The following is a 10,595-nucleotide window of genomic DNA, read 5'->3' as shown; positions in this document are numbered from 1 at the left end:
AGAGTGACACAGGTAAATTTCAAATATACATAAGTATACAAGAAGCCCAAATAGGTTTATTAACAGAGTTTAATCTTTAATGTTAAAATAAATGAAAAACATTAATCAAAACAAACATAAACTATAAAGCATTCAATTTGCATATTTTGGACAACAAGGGGTGCAGTTTACTTAATTGACTTTTAAGTGACTTTGTCTTCATAAATGTGGACAATGTAAATAGCATTGGTCTTCAAATTTTACTTATTTTGCTATGTTGAGGAGTCTAAGTTATTGTTGTCTAGATAAAAAGAAATAGAGATTAGTCTTACGGATGCCATTAGGTAGGCAATGGGTAAATAAAATTGCTTTATCATGATTTTCAATCACCTTGGCAAGATGTACTGTACACTGAATGAACGAAAAGCTATTCAATCTTTTGTCAAACAAAACTTCAATAACACCATTACACAATCAAAGTCATCATTAAGACAAAGAACTATAGAGTTGAATAGACCTTTTTCAACTAAATTCAATCACTAATTGTCATATTTCTGAGCCAGCTGCCCAGAAAAAAACTGACAATGCTACATTGGTCTTTAACAGTTAATTTCATGAGGCCACAAGCAAAAGACCAGAAATTATAATAAAAGAAACAAATTAATATCAGATAATAATATCTTTATGATGATTCAAAGCTAGGGGTTATGATGTGTATAATGCTCAGTAGGAAACCAATGACCTTGATGTTGGAATTATGTACACGACATATTCTAGTTACCACTCCACCACTTTTCATGCTGACCATGATACTCTATGATAGTAACTTCTACGGCTTGCTCCTCAGTTAATTTGGGGGGCAATGGACAGGTACGGAATTGTACACGATCACCTTCTTTAAGAACATATTCACCTTCAATACTAAAAAGAGAAAATAAGTTATATTAAAGTTTTTTGTTACTATTGCTTTTATCTTTAAGATCTATCCCTAAGACCTAATATACAGGGCATATGTTGTTCTCCATTTCAGATTTGATTTAATATTTTGGGAATTAGATTTCACTAGCAATCAATCTATCTTGTCAAGTGTGACAGAGTCAAAAGACACTATTTTGGACAGTAATTATTTAGTCATAAATCTATATTTTTAATTAGGAATGCCTCGTGTACACATAGGAATGTAATTCTTTAGTTAACTGTTTGCGTGGAAAATGCGTAAGCAAGAAATAATTTCCGTACGTAATTACATTACAGTGAGTCATGCCTAGGTTTGGCGCTTGTTTACGTAAGTTCGTGTTTGGGACATCCTGTTTGCGCCTAGGGCGTGCAACATTGCATAGGATGTGTAAGGTCTTAAGAATGCAGGTTTTTCCATAAAAATAGGCCCAAACTAAGCTTAAATCAGTGTAGTAAAAGTTCTTGAAGACGTTGCACATATCAAGACAAGGAATTCTCTATGATGTAAAGGTATGAATCTTTGAAGCCTTTTACACTTATACCTAGGATAGATTTAGGACAAATCTATGTTAATATCGTTAACTAGTCGTTATATTTTATAGCTTAGATTTTCTACATATTTGTTAAGCATTCGTTTCATGTTGTTGTAATGCTAGTCGCATTAGCGTGTAATTTAGTACAAAGTTATCAATTTCACGCAGTAGTAATTTAGTAATCACGCTAAGTGTATTTTGTCTTTTAAACTCTTTAAAACGTTTACTATAGGATCGCTACCGCCTTACTCGCTTGTTTAACCTTTTTACTACGATAAATAGCCTTAACTGCGGGATAAAAGACCTTTTCTTTCCAACCTTTAATTTGTTCGCTACTTAAACTCTACACTCAAGGTCATTGTCGCGACCGCGTGTTCAGTAAACCGTGTAATTCTTAGTTTGTCATAAACAAAGGTTAAAATACTTACCTAAAGCCATAGTTAACCTCTAGTCAATTTTTCCTATTGCTTTTTCCATTGGTTTAGTTCATTTTAAACGGTTTACCGACTTGTACATTAAACTTTGCAACCTAGTAATTTTCACTCGCGTATTGTAAACACTGCTAATCAGTATGCAATATTCAAATTACCTGTGACGTAATTTACGTATTTCCGTTTCTATTTATATCCAGCAAAACTGTATTTTATTCATAACTTTTTAGCTATTTAAATAAGCTACAAATTTATTTTATCTCATTGTAAATATTTTTCTTGTTTTCATTAGAGATATCCTGTAATCTCGTTCCCGTTTTTTTTCATGTATTGTAAAGTTGTGTGAATTTTTCAATAAATTCTTTTGTCAAAACCACTTGCAATCTGATTCATAGCTGAGCGCCTTGCCGCCGGTTACACAAGTTTTACTGGAAAGGCAAAGGTATTGTGAGGGTAATGAGACACGAGAGTGTATCTAGTGTTGTGTGTTGTAAATAATGAATATAAAGGTATGTGAAGTGAACCTCACAGAAGAGCCCTTTTTGGGGAATGATAGTTGAAAATATAATTACTTGTGCTGCCAGATAAACTCAATTACAGAAGGATATATATGAAGTTGGAAGAACAAGAGAAATGTGTAAGGGAGAATCAACATATATAAATACAAACCCAACTTTTTATGTTAATAAAAGGAAGTACCAATATGAAAAACATTGTTGTACAAACATCTTCAGGGGATGTTTGTACAGCAATGTTTTTCATATTGGTACTTTACTTTAAAGCAAAAAGTGTTGATAACTCAAGAACAAAAAAATAGAAGATCAAGTGCTAGTTCTCTCTCTAGCAGATATTTGTTTTATACGTACTCAGATATATGGACAAAAATTTGTTTTTCCCCATCGTCTGGTAATATGAAACCATGTCCTTTATTACGGCAAAATGTCTTACATACTCCAGTTCTTAGTGGGGTTTCTGAAGCGATTCTTGACCTAAGGGAGAAATGTACATCTTAGGACAATATCAATGATATTTACATTCGGTGCAACAAGTAAAAGTATGACCACATTTGCAGACTTTTATGCACGGTTCTCTACATTAAACTGACACATTTCAATTTGAAGCTGGCTGGTTTTACCAAAGGAGGCATGAAAAAACCTGTGCTTAACTCACAGATCAAACCCTGAAACAACTCCTGAGCTGATATTAGTCAGGACACAGCTAAATCACAGACTGAAGATAGCATAAAGATCAAACTGTGTTTTTTCCCCTTATGAGATACTTTCAATTTACAGATACAAAGATATTTAATGTACGTTTGCCATCCAGCAGAGCCTTCCCCAAGGGACCTTTGGCTGAATTGATTCGTTATCAAAGTGATATATCATCACGTGACTGTTAGAAGTTAATGCATCCCAATATAAAACTGATGCCAATAAATAATAAATTCATCTTTTCAAATTTAACACCTTTTTTTACGATAATAACCTCGTCTTATTTATCGAAGACCGGTCCAATACAAAAATAAGAGATACACGAGAAGCTTCCAGAATGTATGAACTAAAATATAAGCTTAATCAATGGATCGATGCAGATCCAGTATATGGGCAGTATGGAACACAACCTATATTTCGTGTCTACTCACTGTGATGTGGTCCTCGTTCTTCTTGTAGGAACAGGACTAGGGACTAAGAAAGGAGTTCTTTTATGTGAAGGAGATCCAGTAGAATCATGTTTTTTTGGTGATGAACCGTGATGTACGTGATGATGAACACCATCTACTTTCTCTTCATTTACCTCTTTTTTATCAGAAGACATTCCTAACTGAAAATATCATAGAAATAGATTCGTACTTATACCATAACTTTAACACTTTGTAACTTTAAATCAGTGAGCAATGAATATGATATTTTTTTTCCGTGACCCCAACTATCGTCCAAAATCTGATGAATTATTTTAATATTCAGTTCAGACCATACAAACTTCAAAACCCATCGCCTTGTTTTGCAACAAAGTAAACTCAAGAATTAAGACCAAAGTGCTTCAGACAACAAGGCTAAATTATAGCATGCATATACAAGTGAAGAGTTAGTAAAGTACCTTGAAAATGACGAAGAATGGAGGAAAAAACAGCTTTTTCGTAATCTTTCTTTGCAGGATTCTGCACGATGCTTCGATGCAGAGTACTAGTGCCAGCCCTTCTCCTCCTACTCGATTTACATATTAATTTTAATATATTAATATACTAATATTATTTATTTGATCAGTCTTCTTTTCATCTACAATAATTTGTCCTTTCAAGATTCGAACTACAAATCTTTTTATTTTATTTTGGAAAAGAGTTTAAAGACGGTAAAGGTTATCGGAGACTATCGGATTATGATCGGTACTGTCGGCATTTAATCGGATAATCTTCGAAAAAATCTCAAGTCGAGGCGAGTCGAGGCCCAGTACGAATGTAAAGTTTTCAAAAATGGCGCGGGGTGAAGGAAGGTTGTTTATCAGAGCATTTTTGTTTGTATTTAATTACTGCGCCGTTTACTTTGGCTAGATTATATATTTTGGGTCTCTAACACAGTCGCAGAGGAGTAAAGAAAATTATAAAGTTGTTTAAAGTTATTTTTCCTGTTGCGATGGAAATACAGAACTGTTTACAGGAACTTTTGCATGATGACAACACCGAAGAAAATGGCGTCCAGTTGAATTATTTTGACCTTATTGCCTCAAAGTCCCAAGAATCTTTACTTTGTTTCGAAGGGATAAAGATTCTTCCTCCACTGGTAAGCATTTTAGTTGTGTTAGGATATTAGGTGTTGCTTTTATCATAAACCTTTTTCTTTGTTTTGAAATTCCTTTCGTGACTAATGATGTCAAATATATGTGAATGTCAGTTTATTTGTATAGAAGCTTTGATATACCTGTACAATATATATTTGTACATCAAATGTTTTCCTTACTTTTGTACTTTGACATCTTCTTTTCATTCTTTTTCATAGCTGTCTGAAGTTGAGAAGAATGAAATGCGTGATTACAGAAGGAAAGCTGTGGATTTGGAGCAAAAACATTTTGAAGCAAGAAGACAAAAATATTCCAATTTGTTGCTAAAAGTTATGGATATCATGGACAGATGTCAAGTAAGGTTTACTCCTTTATCAAAATTGTTCTTTTGAAAATTTATCGGTAGGATAGGGTACGAGAATATTTTTTTGTCCATTATTATATAACTACGAGATGGTACACCTGCTCTGATTGGTCCAAAACTGTGCTTTATTTGTAAATGAAAACACACGAAATTTTGCGAAAAAGTTATTAAAAACAGCATTAAAAATCTACGATGGTTTTTTCTCTTTCTGTTACTTCTGGCATGCTTTATTACTGAATAGAGCACAGAAAAAGCTAGCTTTTGTATTTGTTAAAAAGTGCATGCACTTAACAGACTGGCTAACAAAGCTAGGGAAAATTGCTAATTTTTTTTTTCAGAGGAAAGGAGGAAAGAACAGAACAAAGACTCCCATTCCTGAAGGAAATTCCTCCAATGACAACAAAGGAAAAGAAAATGTTCAAGCACAAGAAAAGATAATAATTAGCAAGACAAATAATCATCATGTTGCTGGGGAAAGTAACAATGGTTCTATCGAGATACTGCAAGATAATGTAAGGAACTATAAAAGTTTCCCCGAAGAAAGGAAGCGGAAAGAAGGCAGTAATCAGAATGTCAAAGATGATTTGCCTGATTCTTCCTTGATATTTCAAAAACCCAAGCTTTACAATTCATCATCCTCTCCCAGAAGAAACAAAGTTGATGAAAGCATAAACAGCACAAATGAATCTGATAGAACTAGTCAGAAATTACAAAATCTGTCCCTTGACAGAGAAAGTTCAGCATCAAGTACTGGTACAACAATTGCAAGTAATAAACTTCATGGAGAACACTTAGACAGTAAAAGAGAGATTACTGCTGGTGATTCATTGGCATCAACTGTTTTATCAATGGCATTCACAGGTATGCGAATATATTGAAACACCAAATACATTTCTCCTGACATTTCAATTATTATCTGCATAACCTAGTTTATGGTGTTCAACTTTCCCTTAAGGAGAAATATTGCCCTGGGTCTCCCAAAATTTGCCTATATTTGATTGCATGACTGTATTTCCAGGGTGGTTTGTCCTTGTAGTGTAGTGGTTAACACAACAGACTAGTTTAGATAAATGGGTTTGAGTCCCACCAGCGATGTATGATACTTTGCTCATAAAATTATATTTCCAATTCATCACACTGAATGCAGCCCATTCCATTTCTGCTGACACTTCAAAGAGTGTTGTTGATGGATAAAAATATTTCAAAAGAATTTATTAAAAAGAGAGAAAGAAAAGAAAAAAAAAAAAAAAAAAAAAAAAAAAGAGAAAAATTAAAATTATATTAAAAAAAAAAAAACAACAAACATTACCAGTTCTAATTATTCCTTCTGTTTTGTTAGATTCTAGTGTAACAACTCAGTTATCCACCATGGAGGGTATACAGCAGACTGTGAAGCCAGTACAACGTAAGCTCAACATGGATAATGTTAATCAAAATCCCAATCATTTATATTACCAGAGTATGGAACCCCTAACAAGCACCCCTAATGAGCTACAAAGACCTGATACTAGGTCTAGTCAAAGAGCAAAGAAAAAAGCACCAGTCAAGCATGTTGCTAGTAAGAAAAGTACAGAGACTTACACTGAACAGGATAAAGCACTAGAAAAGCTTGAAATGATGAGGAAAAAACTGTTGGAGGAAAAGGAAAAGCAAGTTGCACTTCTAAGACAACAAGAACTAGCAAGATTGAAGAAAAATAAGGACAATCAAAAACAGTTCAATTTATTGCAAGAACTAAATACACAGTCAGATGAAAGAGATATGTATAATGATGAACAATTCAATGCTCGTCCATCAAGTGATATGTATTCAATATCTGAAAGAAGCTTTGAAGGGTCACTTAGTCTCAAGGGAGATGATCAGAATGAAGCTGAATCTGCATCAGATAAAGAAAATAATCACTACACATATGATCCTCAGCATAGAATGTACCATGACATGAATTCAGTGGTACATTACAGGCAAGACACTTTGGAAAACAGATCTCAGGCTAAGCAACATGGTCCATTCAGTCCAAGTCCATATGTGAGGCAGGAGTTTCTGAAACAATTTGAGGTATAATCTTCATCTAGTGATAAAACATGATCGAGCAGTGCAAGTTACTGTGCTACATGTTGGAGCATGGACACCTTTTTTTCCCATTTTTTTTGGAAGCCATTTATTGTGATGTTTACTGCTAACCATTTATGCATTGGCTCTTCACTCTGATGTTATACTACCATAGTGTGACCTGCAATGTTTGATGTCACGGTTGCTGACCCTAACCCTAACCCAAGCATTTCAACAACTGTCAATCTAAGAACTAAGTTACATAAAAAATCAATATCTTGACAGAGGGATATTTTAGAGTGAATCAAAGATTTTAATCATCAATCATATAAAAATTGATTAGTGGTAAACAGCACATTAAAAGTTGACAATCAAAAACTTGTGGAAGTGCCCACAGTATGCTGTGTAGCACAGTAAAAAAATAGCTTTGCTTATCCTATATTATTTGCTTGCATTTTATGTATGAGCACTATTTGAATTGCATTTGTATTCCTTATGATAGAAAATGAATAGTGCACAGTTACAGTTTGTAGCAGGAGGTGATCAGTATTTATCATGTGTTTTTGTCATAGATGGCGATGAACCAAGGATGTGATGGAAGAGATAAGTTTTCTATTCTAACAGCCTATTCTAAGGGATTTCTCACTAGATGCTTGCTAAAGGCAGAGAAAGTACAAGCCATCATTAAAACAATTAAGGTACAATTCATCTCCATTATGCCACAATATAAACAACAAAAATTAATTAATTAATTGTTATTCACTGTAATGTAATGCAGGATACAAGTGAGTTCCTTGCTGACATATCCAAAGAAGGCACTAATTCTTATCAAGATAAATCATTACAACAGAGGGTGCAAGCACAGGTACCAATCACTTTTATCAAATATATCTATTAGGGCTAAAATCACTAGTCATTCACTGGACATGGTACAGGGTTTTCATTAAGGGTTGGAGACCAGAGAATGAGTAGTGACCAGTAACTGAGCAAAATTCTCTGGTTTACACTACCATGATCTTCTCTGACCTATCATGTCAAAACTTAATTGACTTTCTGGCTAGTTTATGATCTTCTCCTATCACTTCAAAACATAATGAAAACCTGTAATAACTGATGCCGGTAAAAATTAGAAATGTGACTGGTAAAGCTTGTAAAGACGACGCTCTTAAAGTTAAGGGATATTTTTTGAATCGTAGGGCGGTTCCCCAATTCACCTTCTGATACAATGAAAGCATTTTATACTTCACATAATTTGATGGAAAATGACCTTTTGCAATGTAAATGTTAAATAGCTTTTTGCTAATGCATTTTTTAACTTTTATTATGCAGTTGGTTGCTGCCAAGCAAAAGTTATACGACATTTTCTTCAAGATTGCAGTTCATGATAGAATGTCATACATAACTCATTCAAGGAATGTGGCTAAAGAAAGAGAAGAGAGACAATATGATAAGGTAGGAATGCCAAACGAAATTGATAGATATCACAGCTAGTTCTGTTTTCATTTCACATTTCCTTTCTGTTATCTGTCACAGAGCAAAAAGTCGGCCAGAAAACTCTCTTCTGCTACTTTAAAAGCTATGCAGCGGCGAGTTGTAGAACAGTATCCTTACATCAACGTTCTATTAAATTAACTCTAGATAATGTGATGTTATTTTCTTTTGATCACTTTTGCTTATATCTCTTTGATAATCCTTTCAGGGACCACGGAGCTAGGCGGCTGAATGCCATCTTAAATTTATTCGCTATTATTTTATTTTATATCGGATATAAAATTCAGTATTTGCAAGGGACTTCTAAAATATTGACCCCCCCTCCCCCCCAATCCCAAACTTGTCCAGTTCCTTAACATGCAATAGAAATGAAAACTCTGATGTTAAAAGGGCATCAACTCACAGTCCACTTGGAAGGAGAAAGAACTGGGATATCAGGTATAACACGTTTATGTAGATCTGGCTAGTAATTGTATGTACTCACAGCTTCTGTTGTTTAAAATTACAGGGTACTGAAGCCTGTACAAAGTACTAAATCACCTCAACTACAAGACAAAGCAAGGTAAATAATTAACACTTTTTATTGTTATCTCTACTGGCTGACCTGACCAGCTTGTTGCCATCTCTACTGGCTAACCTGACCAGCTCGTTGCCATCTCTACTGGCTAACCTGACCGGCTCGTTGCCATCTCTACTGACTAACCTCAAGCTTTTTTGTTTGCAGATTGGCAGGAAGAAGACGTCCTGGGACTGCTCCTTCACCAAGACACAGGTATATCCCGATCAATATTCAATTTCACCTTAAGTGACCATTCTTATGCTGAAAGGCCATATACAGTAAATTTATACGCGCGACTCATTTTCCTGGTTACACGAGTTGGAACGCGGAATGGAGAATTCCTTTTGGAACTTGCAATTGTGCCTGTGACGTGATTTTGAAAAGCAGATCACATATTTACTGGTATTTTAATACTGCAGGCGTTATTCATACGTTATGATAATTATCTTGCAGTATCATCAAGAAGAACACCTACAACAATAGGCCTGCTACAGCCATGACCAAGCAATCAAACAGAAAATCCATCTCGCGCAGAAGTGTAGAAAACGATAGTGCTTCTTTACGTAAACCACCTCGAATGAGCTTAGAAGGAAAGCTGCAGACAACAGTGAAACGTACTAAAGCTAACGATGAAGAAAAGTCATCTATTTCAAAGTTGCCAGTGAAAAGAAGTCTGACGGGGGGACAAACTTACAGAGTGACAAGAGGTGACGAAGAAGACAAGAAAACCCAGCAACAGTACAGTCGACCTTCTAGGCTGAGTCTAGAAGGAAATCGTCAAGTTCGTGAATCCTCAGCAAAACAAAATCCAGTCAAAAGTAACATCAGACCAAAAACTGCTTCAGGCACACGTAGAGTCACGCGGTCCATGGCAGCAAAATTTAACAAATCATAGTTCTTGTTCCATGTCTGTCGGATTCTTGCCACATTATAAACCCTCGATAATGTTAAAAATGGATTTGTTCAACTGGGTTTAAAGCATATTCAAAATTGCTTAATAACAGTACAGGGTGTTGCCTTATGAGGTGAAAGAAGTCATTTAATGCTCGGCCATAGTATTATTTGTTACACACATATGTAACCAAGACGGTAAAAGAACATTCGTTTATAGGGGATAAAGGACTTTGCTATCCAATGTCCATTTGTACCACTAACTAACTTAAAATTTAAAGATAACTTTGGCCAACAAAACTACTAGTATGTGAATAGTACATGCAATATTGTCACTAACCTTTTTCACGCATTTTGGAAATAAATGCTTTGCATACAAAATACTAGTGTGTATCGTAAATGAAGTTCGACTATTAATCTGATCCCGTTTTCCCATACTTTACCTCGTTTGTCCAAGTAAAGGCATGGAAGCGAGGTTATTGAGCCAGGTCGTACCTCACAGCCTCGATTCAGCCATTATCCATATATGGAATGGCTTTTGGCGCCATATTCTGTCACTCTTTTCA

At 34.9% G+C, this 10,595-nt stretch overlaps 2 protein-coding genes across 2 annotated transcripts; one reads left to right on the top strand and one right to left on the bottom strand.

The window, feature by feature from the left end:
- Nucleotides 1-51: 51 nt before the first annotated feature.
- LOC116295068 (calcium-regulated heat stable protein 1) lies at nucleotides 52-4,133 on the bottom strand. Its single transcript, XM_031702786.2, has 4 exons — nucleotides 3,998-4,133; nucleotides 3,543-3,721; nucleotides 2,767-2,889; nucleotides 52-900 (listed from the first exon to the last, which is right to left on the bottom strand). The coding sequence occupies exons 2-4, from the start codon at nucleotides 3,713-3,715 to the stop codon at nucleotides 753-755; spliced, it is 444 nt and encodes a 147-aa protein (XP_031558646.1). The 5' UTR covers nucleotides 3,716-3,721; nucleotides 3,998-4,133; the 3' UTR covers nucleotides 52-752.
- A 240-nt stretch (nucleotides 4,134-4,373) lies between these two features.
- LOC116295074 (uncharacterized) lies at nucleotides 4,374-10,410 on the top strand. Its single transcript, XM_031702790.1, has 12 exons — nucleotides 4,374-4,677; nucleotides 4,894-5,031; nucleotides 5,378-5,900; nucleotides 6,379-7,094; nucleotides 7,661-7,786; nucleotides 7,867-7,953; nucleotides 8,418-8,540; nucleotides 8,622-8,689; nucleotides 8,946-9,017; nucleotides 9,088-9,141; nucleotides 9,304-9,351; nucleotides 9,592-10,410. The coding sequence occupies exons 1-12, from the start codon at nucleotides 4,531-4,533 to the stop codon at nucleotides 10,031-10,033; spliced, it is 2,544 nt and encodes an 847-aa protein (XP_031558650.1). The 5' UTR covers nucleotides 4,374-4,530; the 3' UTR covers nucleotides 10,034-10,410.
- Nucleotides 10,411-10,595: the final 185 nt, after the last annotated feature.

This window comes from Actinia tenebrosa, unplaced genomic scaffold (genome assembly GCF_029948245.1).
Source record: "Actinia tenebrosa isolate PJP-AT-01 unplaced genomic scaffold, QUT_ActTen_1.0 PGA_scaffold1__47_contigs__length_23844297, whole genome shotgun sequence".
NCBI classification, from domain to species: domain Eukaryota; kingdom Metazoa; phylum Cnidaria; class Anthozoa; order Actiniaria; family Actiniidae; genus Actinia; species Actinia tenebrosa.
The sequence above is the reverse complement of the archived record's forward strand: the minus strand, read 5'-3'. Positions and strand labels throughout refer to the sequence as shown.

Bases quoted from the DNA above. Each gene is read 5' to 3' on its own strand.
- LOC116295074 (XM_031702790.1), top strand. From the start codon at position 4,531: ATGGAAATACAGAACTGTTTACAGGAACTTTTGCATGATGACAACACC. The intron at 5,032-5,377 runs GTAAGGTTTACT...TTTTTTTTTCAG, and splicing joins ATATCATGGACAGATGTCAA to AGGAAAGGAGGAAAGAACAG. The intron at 9,018-9,087 runs GTATAACACGTT...TTAAAATTACAG, and splicing joins AGAAAGAACTGGGATATCAG to GGTACTGAAGCCTGTACAAA.
- LOC116295068 (XM_031702786.2), bottom strand. From the start codon at position 3,715: ATGTCTTCTGATAAAAAAGAGGTAAATGAAGAGAAAGTAGATGGTGTT. The intron at 2,890-3,542 runs GTGAGTAGACAC...TTTCTCCCTTAG, and splicing joins AGAACGAGGACCACATCACA to GTCAAGAATCGCTTCAGAAA. The intron at 901-2,766 runs GTACGTATAAAA...TTCTCTTTTTAG, and splicing joins ATTTTTGTCCATATATCTGA to TATTGAAGGTGAATATGTTC.